The sequence below is a fragment of the Poecile atricapillus genome (assembly GCF_030490865.1).
Source record: "Poecile atricapillus isolate bPoeAtr1 chromosome 32 unlocalized genomic scaffold, bPoeAtr1.hap1 SUPER_32_unloc_2, whole genome shotgun sequence".
Classification (NCBI taxonomy): domain Eukaryota; kingdom Metazoa; phylum Chordata; class Aves; order Passeriformes; family Paridae; genus Poecile; species Poecile atricapillus.
Genome location: NW_026708982.1, coordinates 45,676 through 67,613, shown reverse-complemented (window position 1 = coordinate 67,613; position 21,938 = coordinate 45,676). Strand labels below are relative to the sequence as shown.

Here is a 21,938-nt window from a genome sequence, read left to right as displayed (position 1 = left end):
GTCCCCAATGTTCCCGTGATGTTCCTGTGATGTCCCCAAGGTGCCCCCAATGTTCCTGTGATGTTCCTGAGATGTTCCTCTGATGTTCCTGATGTCCCCACGTCCCCGAGGTGTCCCTGTGATGTTCTTGTGATGTCCCCATGGTGTCCCCAAGGTGTCCCCATGTCCCCAAGGTGTCCCCGAGGTGTCCCCAAGATGTCCCCGAGGTGTCCCCGAGGTGTCCCCGATGTCCCCGAGGTGTCCCCTAGTTGCGGTCCATGGTGTCCAGGATCCAGGAGGTGAAGCTGCAGACCCTGGTGTGACCCTGTGATGTCCCCATGATGTCCCCAAGGTGTCCCCGAGGTGTCCCCAATGTTCCTGTGATGTTCCTGTGATGTCCCCATGGTGTCCCCAATGTTCCTCTGATGTTCCTCTGATGTTCCTCTGATGTTCCTGATGTCCCCACGTCCCCGAGGTGTCCCTGTGATGTTTTTGTGGTGTCTCCACGATGTCCCCAAGGTGTCCCCGATGTCCCCAAGGTGTCCTCGAGGTGTCCCCATGTTCCTGTGATGTTCCTGAGATGTTCCTCTGATGTTCCTCTGATGTTCCTCTGATGTTCCTCTGATGTTCCTGCTGTCCCCATGTCCCCGAGGTGTCCCTGTGATGTTTTTGTGGTGTCTCCATGATGTCCCCAAGGTGTTCCTGATGTCCCCGAGGTGTCCCCGAGGTGTCCCCATGTTCCTGTGATGTTCCTGTGATGTTCCTGAGATGTTCCTCTGATGTTCCTCTGATGTTCCTCTGATGTTCCTGCTGTCCCCACATCCCCGAGCTGTCCCTGTGATGTTTTTGTGGTGTCTCCACGATGTCCCCATGATGTCCCCATGGTGTCCCTGATGTCCCTGAGGTGTCCCCATGTTCCTCTGATGTTCCTGAGATGTTCCTCTGATGTTCCTGATGTCCCCACATCCCCGAGGTGTCCCTGTGATGTTCTTGTGATGTCCCCATGGTGTCCCCAAGGTGTCCCCATGTCCCCAAGGTGTCCCCAAGATGTCCCCATGTTCCTGTGATGTTCCTCTGATGTTCCTCTGATGTTCCTGATGTCCCCACATCCCCGAGCTGTCCCTGTGATGTTTTTGTGATGTGTCCACGATGTCCCCACGATGTCCCCGAGGTGTCCCCGAGGTGTCCCCGAGGTGTCCCCTAGTTGCGGTCCATGGTGTCCAGGATCCAGGAGGTGAAGCTGCAGACCCTGGTGTGACCCTGTGATGTCCCCATGATGTCCCCAAGGTGTCCCCGAGGTGTCCCCAATGTTCCTGTGATGTTCCTCTGATGTTCCTCTGATGTTCCTCTGATGTTCCTGATGTCCCCACGTCCCCGAGGTGTCCCTGTGATGTTCTTGTGATGTCTCCACGATGTCCCCATGGTGTCCCCATGTCCCCAAGGTGTCCCCAAGATGTCCCCATGTTCCTGTGATGTTCCTCTGATGTTCCTCTGATGTTCCTGATGTCCCCACATCCCCGAGCTGTCCCTGTGATGTTTTTGTGATGTGTCCACGATGTCCCCACGATGTCCCCGAGGTGTCCCCGAGGTGTCCCCGAGGTGTCCCCTAGTTGCGGTCCATGGTGTCCAGGATCCAGGAGGTGAAGCTGCAGACCCTGGTGTGACCCTGTGATGTCCCCATGATGTCCCCAAGGTGTCCCCGAGGTGTCCCCAATGTTCCTGTGATGTTCCTCTGATGTTCCTCTGATGTTCCTCTGATGTTCCTGATGTCCCCACGTCCCCGAGGTGTCCCTGTGATGTTTTTGTGATGTCTCCACGATGTCCCCATGATGTCCCCAAGGTGTCCCCATGTCCCCAAGGTGTCCCCGAGGTGTCCCCAAGGTGTCCCCGAGGTGTCCCCTAGTTGCGGTCCATGGTGTCCAGGATCCAGGAGGTGAAGCTGCAGACCCTGGTGTAGACGCCGGGGTGGCCGGGCAGGGCGCAGGTCTGGAGCCCCCAGGACACGATGCCCTGCAGGGTCCCATTGCAGGACAGGGGACCCCCGGAGTCACCCTGGGGACACACAGGGGTCACTCAGGGGTCAGAGGTCAACCGGGGGTCACTCAGGGGTCATTGGGGTCACTCAGGGTCACTCAGGGGTCACTCAGGGGTCATTGGGGTCACTCAGGGTCACCCAGGGGTCACTCAGGGGTCACTCAGGTCATTGGGGCCACTCAGGGTCACTCAGGGGTCATTGAGGTCACTCAGGGATCATTGGGGTCACTCAGGGGTCAAAGGTCACTCAGGGGTCACTCAGGGGTCATTGGGGTTGCTCAGGGGTCATTCAGGGGTCACTCAGGGTCACTCAGGGGTCACTCGGGTCATTGAGGTCACTCAGGGGTCATTGGGGTCACTTGGGTCACTCAGGGGTCACTCAGGGGTCATTCAGGGTCACTCGGGTCACTCAGGGGTCAAAGGTCACTCAGGGGTCACTCAGGGGTCAGGGGTCACTCAGGGGTCATTGGGGTCACTCAGGGGTCATTGAGGTCACTCAGGGGTCACTCAGGGGTCATTGAGGTCACTCAGGGGTCAAAAGTCACTCAGGGGTCATTGGGGTCACTCAGGGTCACTCAAGGGTCACTCAGGGTCACTCAGGGGTCACTCAGGGTCACTCAGGGGTCAAAGGTCACTCAGGGGTCATTGAGGTCACTCGGGTCACTCAGGGGTCACTCAGGGTCACTCAGGGGTCAAAGGTCACTCAGGGGTCACTCAGGGGTCACTCAGGGTCACTCAGGGGTCATTGGGGTCACTCAGGGTCACTCAGGGGTCACTCAGGGGTCAAAGGTCACTCAGGGGTCACGAGTGGTGGATTTGGGTGGATTTTGGGCACATTTTGGGTGATTTTGGGGCATTTTCTGGGTGAATTCTGGGCAGTTTCTGGGTGAATTTTGGGTGATTTTGGGGCAGTTTCTGGGTAATTTCAGGACAGGTTTTTGGGTGATTTTGGGGCAGTTTCTGGGTAATTTCAGGACAGTTTTTTGGGCAGTTTTTGGGTGATTTTGGGGCAGTTTCTGGGTGAATTTGGGGTGATTTTGGGACAGTTTTTGGGTAATTTCAGGACAGTTTTTTGGGCAGTTTTTGGGTGATTTTGGGGCAGTTTTTGGGTAATTTCAGGGCAGTTTCTGGGTGAATTTTGGGTGAATTTGGGGCATTTTCTGGGTGATTTCAGGACAGTTTTTTTGTTAATTTCAGGGCAAGTTTTGGGTGAATTTGGGGCAGTTTTTGGGTGATTCCAGGACAGGTTTTTGGGTAATTTCAGGGCAGTTTCTGGGTGAATTTTGGGTAATTTCAGGACAGTTTTTTGGGCAGTTTTTGGGTGATTTTGGGGCAGTTTCTGGGTGAATTCTGGGCAGTTTCTGGGTGAATTTTGGGTAATTTCAGGACAGTTTTTTGGGCAGATTTTGGGTGATTTTGGGGCAGTTTCTGGGTAATTTCAGGACAGTTTTTTGGGCAGTTTTTGGGTGATTTTGGGGCATTTTCTGGGTAATTTCAGGGCAGTTTCTGGGTGAATTTTGGGTAATTTCAGGACAGTTTTTTGGGCAGTTTTTGGGTGATTTTGGGGCAGTTTCTGGGTAAATCCAGGGCAGTTTTTTGGGCAGTTTTTGGGTGATTTTGGGGCATTTTCTGGGTAATTTCAGGGCAGTTTCTGGGTGAATTCTGGGTGATTTTGGGGCAGTTTTTTGGGCAGTTTTTGGGTGATTTCGGGGCAGTTTCTGGGTAATTTCAGGGCAGTTTCTGGGTGAATTTTGGGTGATTTCAGGGCAGTTTTTTGGGCAGTTTTTGGGTGATTTTGGGGCAGTTTTTGGGTGATTTTGGGGCAGTTTGGGTGATTTTGGGGCAGTTTCTGGGTAATTTCAAGGCAGTTTCTGGGTGAATTTTGGGTGATTTTGGGGCAGTTTTTTTGTTAATTTCAGGGCAGTTTCTGGGTGAATTTTGGGTGATTTTGGGCAGTTTCTGGGTGAATTTTGGGTGATTTTGGGGCAGTTTCTATGTAATTTCAGGACAGTTTTTTTGTTAATTTTAGGGCAGTTTCTGGGTGAATTTTGGGTAATTTCAGGACAGTTTTTTGGGCAGTTTTTGGGTGATTTTGGGGCAGTTTCTGGGTGAATTTTGGGTAATTTCAGGACAGTTTTTTGGGTGAATTTTGGGTGATTTTGGGGCATTTCCTGGGTGATTTGGGGGTCTCACTGGCACGAGTCGATGCGCTGGTTGCTGACGCCGGCGCAGAACATGCTGGGCGTGATGCGCCGCGGGTACGCCCGGCGACACGCCGCGTCCGACAGCAGCTGCACGTAGGCGCAGATCAGGCGGCTCGGGAGCGTCACTGAGGGGTCACCGTTACTCACAGGTTACTCAGGGGTTACTCACAGGTTACTCATAGGTTACTCACAGGTTACTCATGGGTTACTCATAGGTTACTCATGGGTTGCAGGGGGTCAGGAGGGCTCAGGGAAGGGTCAGGGGGGTGGGGACACCCCCAGGACCACCCTGGGGTGCTCTGGGTGCTACTCAGAGGTTACTCAGGGGTTACTCATAGGTTACTCAGGGGTTGCAGGGGGTCAGGAGGGGTCAGGGAAGGGTCAGGGGATGGGGACACCCCCAGGACCACCCTGGGGTGCTCTGGGCGCTACTCAGGGGTTACTCATGGGTTACTCATAGGTTACTCATGGGTTGCAGGGGGTAAGAGGGGTCAGGGAAGGGTCAGGGGGGTGGGGACACCCCCAGGACCACCCTGGGGTGCTCTGGGTGCTACTCAGAGGTTACTCAGGGGTTACTCAGGGGTTACTCAGAGGTTACTCAGCGGTTACTCTGGATTTTTCCCTCAATTTTTGACCATTCCGCCCAAATCCCAGCCCAATTTCACCCCATTTTTACCCATTTTTCCCATTTTTTCCCCAATTTTCCCCCAATTTTTTGCCCAAATTTTCCCATTTTTTTCCTCATTTTCCTCCATGTTTTGCCCAATTTTTTCTCATTTTTCCCCGATTTTCCCCCATTTTTCCCCTCATTTTTCCTCATTTTTAACCCTTTCTTCCCAATTTTTCCCCCAATTTTCCCCCATTTTTAACCCTTTCTTCCCCAATTTTTTCCCCATTTTCCCCCCAATTTTTCCCCAATTTTTCCCCATTTTTAACCCTTTCTTCCCCATTTTCCCTCCAATTTTTCCCCATTTTCCCCCATTTTTCCCCAATTTTTTCCCATTTTTAACCCTTTCTTCCCCATTTTTTCCCCATTTTAACCCTTTCTTCCCCAATTTTTTCCCCATTTTTAACCCTTTCTTCCCAGTTTTTTCCCCATTTTTCCCCCAATTTTTCCCCATTTTTTCCCCATTTTTAACCCTTTCTTCCCCATTTTTCCCCCCATTTTTCCCCCCCATTTTTCCCCATTTTTCCCTCATTTTTCCCCCATTTTTAATCCTTTCTTCCCCAATTTTCCCCCATTTTCCCCCCAATTTTTCCCCATTTTTTCCCCATTTTTAACCTTTTCTTCCCCATCTTTTGCCCATTTTTCCCCCAATTTTCCCCAATTTTTCCCCAATTTTCCCCATTTTTAACCCTTTCTTCCCAATTTTCTCCCAATTTTTCCCCCAATTTCCCCCCACTTTTAACCCTTTCTTCCCCATTTTTCCCCCAATTTTTTGCCCAATTTTTCCCCATTTTTTAACCCTTTCTTCCCCATTTTTCCCCCAATTTCCCCCCATTTTCCCCCCAAAATCCCCCCATTTTTAACCCTTTCTTCCCATTTTTTCCCCATTTTTAACTCATTCTTCCCCATTTTTTCCCCATTTTTAACCCTTTCCTCCCCAATTTTTCCCCATTTTTAACCCCTTTCTTCCCCATTTTTCCCCCATTTTTAACCCTTTCTTCCCCATTTTCCCCCAATTTTTTCCTCATTTTCCCCCAATTTTTTCCCCAAATTTTCCCCCATTTTTAACTCTTTCATCCCAAATTTTTCCCCATTTTTTCTCCATTTTTAACCCTTTCTTCCCCACTTTCCCCCCATTTTTAACCTTTTCCTCCCCATTTTTCCCCATTTTTAACCCTTTCTTCCCCATTTTTTCCCATTTTTTCCCATTTTTCCCCCAATTTTCCCATTTTTTTTTTTTTTCCCCATTTTCCCATTTTTCCCCCCATTTCTCCCCTCACCCTGTGGCGTGGTGACCGTCCCCCAGCCGGACAGCAGGCAGGACTCTCCGGGCCGGCCGCAGCCTCGGGGCAGGGCCAGTGGCCGGACAAATCCCAGCCCAATTTCACCCCATTTTTACCCATTTCCCCCATTTTCCCCCCATTTTTTTCCCCATTTTCCCCAATTTTTTCCTCATTTTCCCCCAATTTTTCCCCAAATTTTCCCCCATTTTTAAACCTTTCATCCCAAATTTTTCCCCATTTTTCTCCCATTTTTCCTCCATTTTTTCCCCATTTTTAACCCTTTCTTCCCCAATTTTTTCCCCATTTTCCCCCCAATTTTTCCCCAATTTTCCCCCAATTTTTCCCCAATTTTTTCCCCATTTTTTAACCCTTTCTTCCCCATTTTTCCCCCAATTTTCCCCCAATTTCCCCCCCATTTTCCCCCCAAAATCCCCCATTTTTAACCCTTTCTTCCCCATTATTTCCCCATTTTAACCCTTTCTTCCCCAATTCTCTCCCAATTTTTCCCCCAATTTCCCCCCACTTTTAACCCTTTCTTCCCCATTTTTTCCCCCAATTTTTTGCCCAATTTTTCCCCATTTTTAACCCTTTCTTCCCCATTTTTTCCCCATTTCTCAGCCGATTTTCCCCATTTTTTTTTTGTTTTCCGCCAATTTTTCCCATTTTCCCCACTTTTCCCCCATTTCTCCCTCACCCTGCGGCGTGGTGACCGTCCCCCAAGCCGGACAGCAGGCAGGACTCTCCGGGCCGGCCGCAGGCTCGGGGCAGGGCCAGTGGCCGGACGCTGCGGCCGATCTGTGCCGGCCGGTCCAGTTTCAGCAGGGCCAGGTCAGCGTCCAGCGTGGCCGGGTTGAAGCGGGGGTGGGACAGGGCCAGCGTCACTCGCCGCTCCTGCTCCGTCCCCTCGCGACGACGGAGGTCATCCTCGCCCAGACGGACGCGGATACCCCTGGGGACAGCGGGGGACAGTTGGGGACATTCGGGGCTTTGGGGACATTGAGGGGTTTGGGGACAGCGGGGGACAGTTGGGGACATTGAGCAGTTCGGGGGTGTTGGGGACATTGGGGGGATTTGGAGACATTGGGGGGTTTGGGGACGTTTGGGACATTGGGGACATTTGGGGACATTGAGGGGATTTGGGGACTTTGGGGACATTGGGGAGGGGTGGAGACATTGGGGATGTTGGGGAGGGGTCACACGATTGTCCCCTAAGGCTGTCCCCACTGTCCCCCACCCCAGGGATGTCCCCAAGGTGTCCCCAGGATGTCCCCAGTGTCACCTCTGGTTGCAGTGGGCAGCGGTCAGCACCCACTGTGGCCGCACCAGGACGCCGCCACAGCGCAGGGATGTCCCCTGTCCCCTGTCCCCCTGACCCCAGGGATGTCCCCTGACCCCAGGGATGTCCCCAAGGTGTCCCATGTCCCCAAGGTGTCCCCAATGTCACCTCTGGTTGCAGTGGGCAGCGGTCAGCACCCACTGTGGCCGCACCAGGACGCCGCCGCAGCGCAGGGAGCCGTAGAGCAGCACCTGCCAGGGTTGGGACATGGGGACACAGGGGTACCCCCCGATGATCCTGTCCTCGTCACCCTCGGGGACGCAGGTGACACCCGCGGCGTCCCCGCGAGGCCGCTGGCCCGGGGGGACACGGCGGAGAGTCGGGCACGGTGGCACCTGAGGGGACACGGGGACAGCGGTGGTGGCACCTCCGTGGGGACACGGGGACAGCGGTGGTGGCACCTCCATGGGGACAGTGGTGGCACCTCCGTGGGGACATGGGGACAGCGGTGGTGGCACCTGAGGGGACACGGGGACAGCGGTGGTGGCACCCTCCGTGGGGACACTGGGGGAGAGCAGTGGTGGCACCTCGTGGGGACAGTGGTGGCACCTCCGTGGGGGAACGGGGACAGCAGTGGTGGCACCTCCATGGGGACACGGGGACAGCGGTGGTGGCACCTCCGTGGGGACAGCGGTGGTGGCACCTCTTGGGGACAGTGGTGGCACCTCCGTGGGGACACGGGGACAGCAGTGGTGGCACCTCCATGAGGACAACGCCACTGGGGAGTGTCCCCTGGGCCCACCAGGTGTGTCACCTCCATGGGGACAAGGGTGGTGGCACCTCCATGGGGACAGTGCCACCAGGTGTGTCACCTCCATAGGGACAGTGCCACCAGGTGTGTCACCTCTTGGGGACGCAGGTGACACCCGCGGCGTCCCCGCGAGGCCGCTGGCCCGGGGGACATGCAGAGAGTCGGGCACGGTGGCACCTGAGGGGACACGGGGACAGCGGTGGTGGCACCTCCGTGGGGACAGTGGTGGCACCTCCATAGGGACAGTGGGTGGCACCTCCGTGGGGACAGAGGGACAGCGGTGGTGGCACCTCCATGGGGACACGGGGACAGCGGTGGTGGCACCTCCATGGGGACAGTGGTGGCACCTCCGTGGGGACACGGGGACATCGGTGGTGGCACCTCCATTGGGACAGTGCCACTGGGAGTGTCCCCTGGGCCACCGGGTGTGTCACCTCCATGGGGACAGGGGTGGTGGCACCTTCTGGGGACAAGGGTGGCACCTTTATGGGGACAGGTGTGGAACATTTATGGGGACATGGGGACAGCAGTGGTGGCACCTCCATGAGGACAATGCCACTGGGAGTGTTCCCTGGGCCACCAGGTGTGTCACCTTTATGGGGACAAGGGTGGCACCTCCATGGGGACAGGTGTAGAACATTTATGGGGACATGGGGACAAGGGTGGCACCTCCATGAGGACAGTGCCACTGGGAGTGTCCCCTGGGCCACCGGGTGTGGCACCTTTATGGGGACAGTGGTGGCACCTCCATGAGGACAGTGCCACTGGGAGTGTTCCCTGGGCCACCAGGTGTGTCACCTCCATGGGGACAAGGGTGGCACCTCACAGGGACAACAGGTGTGGCACTTTCACGAGGACAATGCCACCAGGTGTGGCACCTCTGTGGGGACAGGGGTGGTGGCACCTTTATGGGGACAATGCCACCAGGTGTGGCACCTCCATGAGGACAGTGCCACTGGGAGCGTCCCCTGGGCCACCAGGTGTGTCACCTCCTTGGGGACAGGGGTGGCACCTCCTGGGGACAAGGGTGGCACCTTTATGGGGACAGGGGTGGCACCTCCATGGGGACAATGCCACCAGGTGTGGCACCTCCTGGGGACAAGGGTGGCACCTCCATGGGGACAGGTGTGGAACATTTATGGGGACAGTGGTGGCACCTCCATGGGGACAGTGCCACTGGGAGTGTCCCATGGGCCACCAGGTGTGTCACCTCCTTGGGGACAGGGGTGGCACCTCACAGGGACAACAGGTGTGGCACTTTCACAAGGACAAGGGTGGCACCTCCATGGGGACAATGCCACCAGGTGTGGCACCTTTATGGGGACAGGGGTGGCACCTCCATTGTCACAAGGGTGGCACCTTTATGGGGACAATGCCACCAGGTGTGGCACCTTTATGGGGACAAGGGTGGCACCTCCATGGGGACAATGCCACCCAGAGTGTCCCCTGGGCCACCCTGAGTGCGTCTCTGTGACCCCAGGTGTCCCCCAGGTGTCCCCAAGGTGTCCCCAAGGTATCCCCAGGTGTCCCCAAGGTGTCCCCCAGGTGTCCCCAGGTATCCCCAGGTGTCCCCAGGTATCCCCAGGTGTCCCCAGGTGTCCCCCAGGTGTCCCCAGGTATCCCCAGGTGTCCCCAGGTGTCCCCAGGTATCCCCAGATGTCCCCCAGATGTCCCCAGGTGTCCCCAGGTGTCCCCCAGATGTCCCCAAGGTGTTCCCCAGATGTCCCCCAGATGTCCCCAGGTGTGTCCCCAGGTGTCCCCAGATGTCCCCCAGGTATCCCCAGATGTCCCCAAGTGTCCCCAAATGTCCCCAATGTCCCCAGGTGTGTCCCCAAATGTCCCCAAGTGTCCCCAGGTGTCCCCAGGTGTCCCCCAGATGTCCCCAAGGTATCCCCAGGTATCCCCAGGTGTCCCCAGGTGTCCCCAGGTGTCCCCAGATGTCCCCAAGTGTCCCCAGGTACCTGAGAGCAGCAGCAGCAGCAGCAGCAGCTCCACAGCCCTGAGGGGACACGGGAGGGGACACGGGAGGGGACACGGGTGACACCACTGCCCCTCCCCCCATTTCCCCCTTTTCCCTCCTTTTTTTCCCCATTTTTCCCCATTTTTTCCCCATTTCCCCCATTTTTTCCCCATTTTCCCCAATTTTTCCCCATTTTTCCCCATTTCCCCCCATTTTTCCCCAATTTTCCCCCCATTTTCCCCCCATTTTTCCCATTTCCCCACAATTTTCCCCATTTTTTCCCCATTTTCCCCCTTTCCCCCCATTTTCCCCCCATTTTTCCCCATTTTCGCCCATTTTTCCTCATTTTTCCCCTTTCCCCCCCATTTATTCCCATTTCCCCCCGTTTTTTCCCATTTTCCCCATTTTCCCCCCAGTTTTCCCCATTTATTCCCCATTTTTCCCAATTTCCCCACATTCATTCCCCATTTTCCCCCATTTTTCCCCATTTCCCCCCAGTTTTTTCCATTTCCCCCCATTTTATCCCCATTTTTCCCCATTTTTCCCCATTTATTGCCATTTCCCCCCATTTTTTCCCCATTTTTTCCCCATTTCTCCCAATTTCCCCCCATTTTTCCCATTTTGCCCATTTTTCTTCATTTTCCCCCCATTTTTCCCCATTTCCCCCCATTTTTCCCCATTTTATCCCTTTTTCCCCCATTTCCCCCCATTTTCCCCCCATTTTCCCCCCATTTTTCCCATTTTCCCCATTTCCCCCCATTTTTCCCCATTTTCCCCCATTTTTTCCCATTTCCCCCCATTTTTCCCCATTTTTTCTCATTCCCACCCATTTTTATCCCATTTTCCCCCATTTCCCACCATTTTTTCCCATTCCCACCCATTTTTCCCCCATTTTTTCCCCATTTTTCCCCATTTCCCCCCATTTTTTCCCATTTCCCCCCGTTTTTCCCCCATTTTTCCTCACCTCTGTCCCATCCTGGTCCCCGCTGTCGCCTCTGTCCCCCCCCCCTCCTCTTCCTCCTCCTTTTTGTGGCCTCGCCCGGCCTGGGGGAGGGGCGGCTCCTGCCTCAGTTTCCCCGGATCTCGTTAATCCCGGGACGCTCTGACTCAGCCGCTCCCGCCCCGCTCTGGCCCAGTTTGGCCCAGTTTGGCCCAGTTTGGCCTCACTTTTCCCATTTTCCCCCCTTTTCTCCCCATTTTTCCCCCTTTCCATCCCATTTTTCCCTTTTCCATCAGATTTTCCCCATTTTTCCCTCATTTTCCCCACTTTTGGATCATTTTTTCCCATTTTTCCCTCATTTTTCCCATTTTTCCCTCATTTTCCCTCAATTTTTCCCCTTCCCACCCCTTTCCTCCCCAATTTTCCCCATTTTCCCCTCATTCCTCCCTGATTTTCCCAATTTTTCCCCTTTTCCACCCATTTCTTCCTCTTCCCCCCCATTTTCCCCCCATTTCGGGCTGGTTTTTCACTAAATTTCCCTTTTTCCACATTTTCCCCCTCATTTTCCCATTTTTTCCACATTTTTTCCTCTTCCTGACTCGTTTTCCCCAATTTCCCCCCAATTTTCCCCATTTCTCCCCAATATTTCCCATTTTTCTCCTATTTCTCCCATTTTCCCCCAATTTTTCCCAATTTTCCCCCTTTTTTCCCATTTCCCCCCTTTTCCCCCCAATTTTTCCTGTTTTTCTCCAATTTTTCCCATTTTTCCCCAATTTTTCCCCATTTTCTCCCCCTTTTTCCCAATTTTTCCCATTTCCCCCCAATTTTTCCCCAATTTTTTCCAATTTTTCCCCCATTTTCCCCAATTTCTCCCATTTTCACCCAATTTTTACCATTTTTCCCAAATTTTTCCCATTTTCCCCCCGTTTTTCCCATTTTTCCCCATTTTTTCCATTTTGCCCCAATTTTTCCAATTTTTCCCCAATTTTCCCACATTTTTCCCCAATTTTTCCCCAATTTTCCCCATTTTTCCCCAAATTTTCCCCATTTTTCTCCAATTTTTCCCATTTTTCCCCATTTCCCCCATTTTTCCCCATTTCCCCCCAATTTTTCCCATTTTCCCGCCTTTTTTCCCCCATTTTCCCGCCCTTTTTTCCCGCCCTTTCCCCTCCCATGACGTCACCCCCTTCCCTAGCCAATCAGACGCTCCGAATCCACGCTCAGCTGTGATTGGTCTTTATTTTGTCTCGGGGGGCGTGGCCTCGTCTGGCCCCGCCCCCTGGGCGGGCAGAGCTGTCTGATAAATCACCACGGGCTGTGGGGGAGGGGAAAGGGGCGTGGTCAGGGCAGGCCACGCCCCCATGACCATATAAGGAAGTGAGAGCCATATAAGCCACGCCCCCATGACCATATAAGGAAGCGAGAGCCGCATAAGCCACGCCCCCATTGGTGCCTCCAGGCCACGCCCCTTTGCCCATATAAGGAAGCAAGAGCTGCATAAGCCACGCCCCCATTGATGGCTCCAGGCCACGCCCCTTTGCCCATATAAGGAAGCAAGAGCCGTATAAGCCACGCCCCATTGATGTCTCCAAGCCACGCCCCCTTGCCCATATAAGGAAGCAAGAGCCGCATAAGCCACACCCCCATTGAGGCCTCCAGGCCACGCCCCTTTGCCCATATAAGGAAGCAAGAACCGCATAAGCCACGCCCATTGATGTCTCCAGGCCACGCCCCTTTGCCCATATAAGGAAGCAATATCTGTATAAGCCACGCCCCCATTGGTGCCTCCAGGCCACGCCCCTTTGCCCATATAAGGAAGCAAGATCTGCATAAGCCACGCCCCCATTGATGTCTCCAAGCCACGCCCCCATTACCATATAAGGAAGCAAGAGCTGTATAAGCCACGCCCCCATTGAGGGCTCCAAGCCACGCCCCTTTGCCCATATAAGGAAGCGAGAGCCACATAAGCCACGCCCCCATTGATGGCTCCAGGCCACGCCCCCATGACCATATAAGGAAGCAAGAGCTGTATAAGCCACGCCCCTTTGCCCATATAAGGAAACTTGAGCCGTATAAGCCACGCCCCCATTGATGTCTCCGAGCCACGCCCCTTTGCCCATATAAGGAAGTGAGAGCTGTATAAGCCACGCCCCATTGATGCCTCCAGGCCACGCCCCTTTGCCCATATAAGGAAGCGAGAGCCACATAAGCCACGCCCCCAATGGTGGCTCCAAGCCACGCCCCCATGACCATATAAGGAAGCAAGAGCCGCATAAGCCACGCCCCATTGATGTCTCCAGGCCACGCCCCCATGACCATATAAGGAAGCAAGAGCCACATAAGCCACGCCCCATTGATGGCTCCAGGCCACGCCCCTTTGCCCATATAAGGAAGTGAGAGCTGTATAAGCCACGCCCCCATTGATGGCTCCAGGCCACGCCCCCTTTGCCCATATAAGGAAGTGAGAGCCGGATAAGCCACGCCCCCATGACCATATAAGGAAGTGAGAGCTGCATAAGCCACGCCCCCTTGACCATATAAGGAAGCAAGAGCCGCATAAGCCACGCCCCCCATTGGTGGCTCCAGGCCACGCCCCTTTGCCCATATAAGGAAGCAGGATCTGCATAAGCCACGCCCCCATTGATGCCGCCAGGCCACGCCCCTTTGCCCATATAAGGAAGTGAGAGCCGTATAAGCCACGCCCATTGATGGCTCCAGGCCACGCCCCCATGACCATATAAGGAAGCGAGAGCCGTATAAGCCACGCCCCCATTGGTGGCTCCAGGCCACGCCCCTTTGCCCATATAAGGAAGTGAGAGCCACATAAGCCACGCCCATTGATGGCTCCAGGCCACGCCCCTTTGCCCATATAAGGAAGCAAGAGCTGCATAAGCCACGCCCCCATTGATGGCTCCAGGCCACACCCCTTTGCCCATATAAGGAAGCAAGAGCCACATAAGCCACGCCCATTGATGTCTCCAAGCCACGCCCCCATGACCATATAAGGAAGCAAGAGCTGTATAAGCCACGCCCCCATTGATGCCTCCAGGCCACGCCCCCATGACCATATAAGGAAGCGAGAACCGCATAAGCCACGCCCCATTGATAGCTCCAGGCCACGCCCCCATGCCCATATAAGGAAGCAATATCTGCATAAGCCACGCCCCCATTGATGTTTCCAGGCCACGCCCCTTTGCCCATATAAGGAAGCGAGAGCCGCATAAGCCACGCCCCCATTGGTGCCTCCAGGCCACGCCCCCATGACCATATAAGGAAGTGAGAGCTGCATAAGCCACGCCCCATTGATGTCTCCAGGCCACGCCCCTTTGCCCATATAAGGAAGCGAGAGCTGTATAAGCCACGCCCCCATTGGTGCCTCCAGGCCACGCCCCCATGACCATATAAGGAAGCAAGAGCTGCATAAGCCACACCCCCATTGATGGCTCCAAGCCACGCCCCCATGACCATATAAGGAAGCAAGAGCCATATAAGCCACGCCCCCATTGGTGGCTCCAGGCCACGCCCCTTTGCCCATATAAGGAAGCGAGAGCCGCATAAGCCACGCCCCCATTGGTGCCTCCAGGCCACGCCCCTTTGTCCATATAAGGAAGCTCGAGCCGCATAAGCCACGCCCCCATTGATGGCTCCAGGCCACGCCCCTTTGCCCATATAAGGAAGTGAGAGCTGTATAAGCCACGCCCCCATGACCATATAAGGAAGTGAGAGCCGTATAAGCCACGCCCATTGATGCCTCCAGGCCACGCCCCTTTGCCCATATAAGGAAGTGAGAGCCGTATAAGCCACGCCCCCTTTGCTGTCACTCACCATTGGCTCCGCCCCCGGGCGCGCCCTGGTGGCCGCCACGCAGCCAATCACAGCCAGGATTGCTCCGGCCAGCGATGACGTCATCAGCAGCACCTGAGTGCCCAACAGCGCCCCCTGGAGGAGGAGGAGGAAATGGGGGAAAATCCCGGGAAATTGGCACAAAATGGCGGGAAAAGTGATTTAAAAAAATGACCCCAGAATGACCCAAAATCGACCCAAAATTGACCCCAAAATGACCCAAAATTGATCAAAAATTGATCCAAAATCAACCCAAAATTGATCCAAAATTGACCCAAAAATGACCCAAAAATGACCCCAAATTGGTAAAAAAATGACCCAAAATTGGCTCAAAATTGACCCCAAAATGACCCCAAAATTGATCAAAAATTGATCCAAAATCAACCAAAAATTGACCCAAAATTGACCCAAAAATGACCCAAAATTGACCCAAAATTGATAAAAAAATTGACCCAAAAATGACCCAAAATCGATCCAAAATCAACCCAAAATTGACTCAAAATTGACCCAAAATTGACCCAAAATGACCCAAAATGACCCAAAATGACCCAAAATTGATCCAAAATCAACCCAAAATTGATCCAAAATTGATCCAAAAATGACCCAAAAATGACCCCAAATTGGTAAAAAAATGATCCAAAATTGACCCAAAATTGACCCAAAATGACCCCAAAAATGACCCAAAATTGACCCAAAAATTGACCCAAAAATGACCAAAAATGACCCAAAAATGACCCAAAATGACGCAAAGTGACCAGTAGTGACCAGTACAGACCAGTACAGACCAGTAGTGACCAGTACAGACCAGTAGTGACCAGTACTGACCAGTACAGACCAATACAGACCAGTACAGACCAGTACAGACCAGTACTGACCCCGACTGACCAGTACTGACCCAGGCCGACCCAGGCTGACCAGTACAGACCAGTAGTGACCAGTAGTGACCCAGACTGACCCAGACTGACCCAGACTGACCCAGACTGACCAGTACAGACCAATACAGACCAGTAGTGACCAGTACAGACCAGTACAGACCAGTACTGACCCCGACTGACCATTACTGACCCAGACCGACCCAGACTGACCAGTACAGACCAGTAGTGACCAGTAGTGACCAGTACAGACCAGGACTGACCCAGGCCGACCCAGACTGACCAGTACAGACCAGTAGTGACCAGTAGTGACCAGTACTGACCCAGACTGATCCAGACCGACCCAGGCTGACCAGTACAGACCAGTAGTGACCAGTACAGACCAGTACTGACCATTACTGACCCAGACCGACCCAGACTGACCAGTACAGACCAGTACAGACCAGTAATGACCAGTAGTGACCAGCAGTGACCAGTACAGACCAGTACAGACCAGTAATGACCCCGACTGACCAGTACTGACCCAGACCAACCCAGACCGACCCAGACCGACCAGTACAGCCCAGTACAGCCCAGTAGTGACCAGCAGTGACCGCTCACCTGCCCGGCCGGGCTCAGGCCGTAGCACCAGGGGCAGCTGTGGGGGGAGGAGCAGCCCCTGCACCCCCAGGGCCAGGAAGGACAAGATGGCGGCCACGATGTCCAGCGCCAGCGCGGCGCGAGCCTGCGGCCGGAGTGACCCCTGAGTGACCCCTGAGTGACCCCTGAGTGACCCCAATGACCTCTGAGTGACCCTGAGTGACCCCTGAGTGACCCCTGAGTGACCCCTGAGTGACCCCTGAGTGACCCTGAGTGACCCAGAGTGACCTCAATGACATCTGAGTGACCCCAATGACCCCTGAGTGACCCCTGAGTGACCCCTGAGTGACCCTGAGTGACCCCAATGACCTCTGAGTGACCCCAATGACCCCTGAGTGACCCCTGAGTGACCCCTGAGTGACCCTGAGTGACCCCTGAGTGACCCCTGAGTGACCCGAGTGACCCCAAAATGTCCCCAAATGTCCCCAAATGTCCCCAAATGTTCCTCAAAATGTCCCAAAATGGCCCCAAATGTCCCCAAAATGTCCCCAAATGTCCCCAAATGGCCCCAAATGGCCCCAAATGTCCCCAAATGTCCCCAAAATGTCCCAAAATGTCCCCAAAATGTCCCCAAATGTCCCCAAAATGTCCCCAAAATGTCCCCAAAATGACCCCAAATGTCCCCAAAATGTCCCCAAATGTCCCCAAAATGTCCCAAAATGTCCCCAAATGTCCCAAAATGTCCCCAAATGTCCCCAAAATGTCCCCAAATGACCCCAAATGGCCCCAAATGTCCCCAAATGTCCCCAAATGTCCCCAAAATGGCCCCAAAATGGCCCCAAATGTCCCCAAATGTCCCCAAATGTCCCCAAAATGGCCCCAAAATGGCCCCAAATGTCCCCAAATGTCCCCAAATGTCCCCAAAATGGCCCCAAATGTCCCCAAAATGTCCCCAAATGTCCCCAAATGTCCCCAAATGTCCCCAAAATGTCCCCAAATGTTCCTCAAAATGTCCCCAAATGGCCCCAAATGTCCCCAAAATGTCCCCAAATGGCCCCAAATGGCCCCAAATGTCCCCAAAATGTCCCAAAATGTCCCCAAAATGTCCCCAAATGTCCCCAAAATGTCCCCAAAATGTCCCCAAAATGACCCCAAATGTCCCCAAAATGTCCCCAAATGTCCCCAAAATGTCCCAAAATGTCCCCAAATGTCCCAAAATGTCCCCAAATGTCCCCAAAATGTCCCCAAATGACCCCAAATGGCCCCAAATGTCCCCAAATGTCCCCAAATGTCCCCAAAATGGCCCCAAAATGGCCCCAAATGTCCCCAAATGTCCCCAAAATGGCCCCAAAATGGCCCCAAATGTCCCCAAATGTCCCCAAATGTCCCCAAAATGGCCCCAAATGTCCCCAAAATGTCCCCAAATGTCCCCAAAATGTCCCCAAATGTCCCAAAATGTCCCCAAATGTCCCCAAATGTCCCCAAATGTCCCCAAAATGTCCCCAAATGGCCCCAAAATGGCCCCAAATGTCCCCAAAATGTCCCCAAAATGTCCCAAAATGTCCCCAAATGTCCCCGATGTCCCCCCTGGTCTCACCCGTCCGGCCGAGGGTCCTTTGGCCATCGCCGCCAGCGCCGCCCCCCCCGCCAGCAGCTGGATTGGGACAGTCCCAGTTCAAACCAGTTCAAACCAGTTCGGCCCAGTACCCTCCCAGTTTGTCCCAGTTCATCCCAGTTCCCTCCCAGTTCCCTCCCAGTCCCCTCCCAGTTCCTCCCAGTTTGTCCCGATCCCCTCCCAGTCCCTCCCAGTTCCACCCAGTCCATCCCAGTCCCTCCCAGTTCCCTCCCAGTTTGATCCCAGTTCCTCCCAGTTCCCTCCCAGTTTGATCCCAGTTCCTCCCAGTTCCCTCCCAGTCCCTCCCAGTTCCCTCCCAGTTCCCCCCAGTCCATCCCAGTTTGTCCCAGTTCATCCCAGTCCCTCCCAATCCCCTCCCAGTCCATCCCAATCCCCTCCCAGTTTACCCCAGTCTGTCCCAGTCCCCCCCATTCCCCTCCCAGTCCCCTCCAAGTTCCTCCCAATCCCCTCCCAGTCCCTCCCAGTCCCTCCCAGTTCATCCCAGTCCCTCCCAGTCCCCTCCCAGTTCCTCCCAATCCCCTCCCAATCCCTCCCAGTTCATCCCAGTTCCCTCCCAGTTCCTCCCAGTCCATCCCAGTCCCTCCCAGTTCCTCCCAGTCCATCCCAGTCCCTCCCAGTTCCCTCCCAATCCCCTCCCAGTCCCTCCCAGTCCCTCCCAGTCCATCCCAGTTCCTCACCCCGGCCCCTCCCCCCAGGGGTGCCCCCAGTTGCGCCCCCAGGGGGTCCCCGAGGGCCCCCAGGAGGGACCCCCCGAGCGCCACCTGGAGGGTCCCGAGCAGCGCCTGCGACACCTGCGGGGGGAGGGGCGGGTGGGGGAGGGGCCGATGGGGGAGGGGCTGTGGCGGTTGGGGGAGGGGCCAATGGGGTGGGGGAGGGGCTGTGGGGAGTGGGGGAGGGGTTGGGAGGGGAGGCTGAGGGTGGGGGAGGGGCGGTTGGGGGTGGGGGAGGGGCTGTGGGGCGTGGGGGAGGGGTTGGGAGGGTGGGGGAGGGGCTGGGGCTGGTGGGGGAGGGGCGGTAGGGGGTGAGGGAGGGGCTGTGAGGGTGGGGGAGGGGCTGTGGGGAGTGGGGGAGGGGCTGTGGGGGGTGGGGGAGGGGCTGTGAGGGTGGGGGAGGGGGCTGTGGGGAGTGGGGGAGGGGCTGTGGTGGGTGGGGGAGGAGCTGGGAGGGTGGGGGAGGGGCGGTTGGGCGTGGGGGAGGGGCTGGGAGGGTGGGGGGGAGGGGTTGGGAGGGTGAGGGAGGGGCTGTGGGGGTGGGGGAGGGGTTGGGAGGGTGGGGGAGGGGCTGGGGATGGTGGGGGAGGGGTTGGGAGGGTGGGGGAGGGGCTGTGGTGGGTGGGGAAGTGGGGGAGGGGAGGCTGAGGGTGGGGGAGGGGCCGGGGGGGTGGGGGGAGAGGGGGCTCGGGTTTGCCCCTCCCCCACCCCAAAGAAAAGGAGTCGAATTTGGCCCCTCCCCCACCCCCAGATTGAGCCAATCCCGCCCCTCCCCCACCCTTAAAAAGGAGCCAAAACCGCCCCTCCCCCACCCTAAAAAAGGACTCGAATTTGGCCCCTCCCCCACCCCTCGAATTGAGCCAATCCCGCCCCTCCCCCACCCCCAAACTGAGCCAATCCCGCCCCTCCCCTCCCCCCCGGATTGAGCCAATCCCGCCCCCTCCCCCACCCCCAAACTGAACCAATCCCGCCCCTCCCCCACCCCCAAACTGAACCAATCCCGCCCCTCCCCCACCCCTCGAATTGAGCCAATCCCGCCCCTCCCCCACCCCCAGAATGAGCCAATCCCGCCCCTCCCCCCACCCCCAAACCCCAGAGAAAGACCCGGATTTGCCCCTCCCCCCACCCCGGGTTACTCAGCCCTTACTCCCAGTTTACTCCCAGTTTACTCCCCCTTTACTCCCCCTTTACTCCCCCTTTACTCACCCTTTACTCAGCCTTTACTCAGCCTTTACTCCCACTTTTCCCTCCCAGTTTAATCCCAGTTTCCTCCCAGTTTCCTCCCAGTTACTCCCAGTTTACCTCACCCCCTTACTCACCCTTTACTCCCCCTTTACTCACCTTTTACTCAGCCCTTACTCCCTGTTTTTCCTCCCAGCTCATCCCAGTTTACTCCCAGTTTACCTCACCCCTTACTCACCTTTTACTCAGCCTTTACTCCCAGTTTACTCCCCCTTTACTCACCCTTTACTCCCCCTTTACTCACCCTTTACTCACCTGTTACTCAGCCCTTACTCCCCGTTTTCCCTCCCAGTTCATCCCAGTTCATCCCAGTTTACTCCCAGTTTACCTCACCCCTTACTCCCCCTTTACTCACCTGTTACTCAGCCCTTACTCCCCATTTTCCCTCCCAGTTTAATCCCAGTTTCCTCCCAGTTTACTCCCAGTTCATCCCAGTTTACTCCCAGTTACTCCCAGTTTACCTCACCCCTTACTCACCTTTTACTCACCTTTTACTCAGCCTTTACTCCCCGTTTTCCCTCCCAGTTTAATCCCAGTTTACTCCAGTTACTCCCGGTTACTCCCAGTTTACCTCACCCCTTACTCACCTTTTACTCAGCCCTTACTCCCTGTTTTTCCTCCCAGTTCATCCCAGTTTCCTCCCAGTTTCCTCCCAGTTACTCCCAGTTTACCTCACCCCTTACTCACCCTTTACTCACCTTTTACTCAGCCTTTACTCCCCCGTTTTCCCTCCCAGTTTAATCCCAGTTTACTCCCAGTTACTCCCAGTTTACCTCACCCCTTACTCCCCCTTTACTCCCCCTTTACTCAGCCCTTACTCCCCGTTTTCCCTCCCAGTTCATCCCAGTTTACTCCCAGCTACTCCCAGTTTACCTCACCCCTTACTCACATTTTACTCAGCCTTTACTCAGCCCTTACTCCCCGTTTTTCCTCCCAGTTCATCCAGTTTACTCCCAGTTACTCCCAGTTTACCTCACCCCTTACTCCCCCTTTACTCACCTGTTACTCAGCCCTTACTCCCCATTTTCCCTCCCAGTTTAATCCCAGTTTCCTCCCAGTTTACTCCCAGTTCATCCCAGTTTACTCCCAGTTACTCCCAGTTTACCTCACCCCTTACTCACCTTTTACTCACCTTTTACTCAGCCCTTACTCCTCCTTTTCCCTCCCAGTTCATCCAGTTCATCCCAGTTCATCCCAGTTTACTCCCAGTTTATTCCCAGTAACCCTGAACCCCAAACCAGTATAAACCAGTATAAACCAGTAACCCCAAACCCCCTTTTAACCCCTCCCAGTTCATCCCAGTTACTCCCAGTTACTCCCAGTTTACTCCCAGTTTACTTCCAGTTTACTCCCAGTAACCCCCAAACCCCTCCCAGTACAAACCAGTAACCCTGAACCCCAAACCAGTATAAACCAGTATAAACCAGTAACCCCAAACCCCCTTTTAACCCCTCCCAGTTCATCCCAGTTCATCCCAGTTCATCCCAGTTTACTCCCAGTTTACTCCCAGTTTACTCCCAGTAACCCCCAAACCCCTCCCAGTACAAACCAGTAACCCCCCACCCCCAAACCGGTATAAACCAGTATAAAACCAGTATAAACCAGTAACCCCCAAACCCCCTTTTAACCCCTCCCAGTTCAATCCCAGTTCATCCCAGCTCATCCCAGTTTACTCCCAGTTTACTTCCAGTTTACTCCCAGTTTACTCCCAGTCCCTCCCAGTACAAACCAGTAACCCCTGAACCCCAAACCAGTACAAACCAGTACAAACCAGTAACCCCCAAACCCCCTTTTAACCCCTCCCAGTTCATCCCAGTTACTCCCAGTTTACTCCCAGTTTATTCCCAGTTTACTCCCAGTCTCTCCCAGTACAAACCGGTAACCCCCGAACCCCAAACCAGA

At 54.9% G+C, this 21,938-nt stretch overlaps 1 protein-coding gene and 2 long non-coding RNA genes across 3 annotated transcripts; all 3 read right to left on the bottom strand.

The window, feature by feature from the left end:
• Positions 1–401: 401 nt before the first annotated feature.
• On the bottom strand, positions 402–12,438 carry LOC131573995 (kallikrein-14-like). Its single transcript, XM_058828355.1, has 10 exons — positions 12,338–12,438; positions 10,216–10,253; positions 8,348–8,431; positions 8,258–8,315; positions 7,612–7,870; positions 6,862–7,116; positions 6,165–6,253; positions 4,210–4,342; positions 1,865–2,035; positions 402–718 (listed from the first exon to the last, which is right to left on the bottom strand). Exons 3-9 carry the CDS (start codon positions 8,405–8,407, stop codon positions 1,879–1,881), a joined length of 1,011 nt encoding a protein of 336 aa, XP_058684338.1. The 5' UTR covers positions 8,408–8,431; positions 10,216–10,253; positions 12,338–12,438; the 3' UTR covers positions 402–718; positions 1,865–1,878.
• A 7,477-nt stretch (positions 12,439–19,915) lies between these two features.
• Positions 19,916–21,100, bottom strand: LOC131573999 (uncharacterized). The gene is made up of 4 exons (XR_009276334.1): positions 21,009–21,100; positions 20,910–20,942; positions 20,708–20,820; positions 19,916–19,962 (listed from the first exon to the last, which is right to left on the bottom strand). It is a non-coding gene; the product is annotated as an uncharacterized LOC131573999 (long non-coding RNA).
• LOC131574000 (uncharacterized) lies at positions 19,969–20,517 on the bottom strand. Its single transcript, XR_009276335.1, has 3 exons — positions 20,292–20,517; positions 20,188–20,214; positions 19,969–20,074 (listed from the first exon to the last, which is right to left on the bottom strand). It is a non-coding gene; the product is annotated as an uncharacterized LOC131574000 (long non-coding RNA).
• Positions 21,101–21,938: the final 838 nt, after the last annotated feature.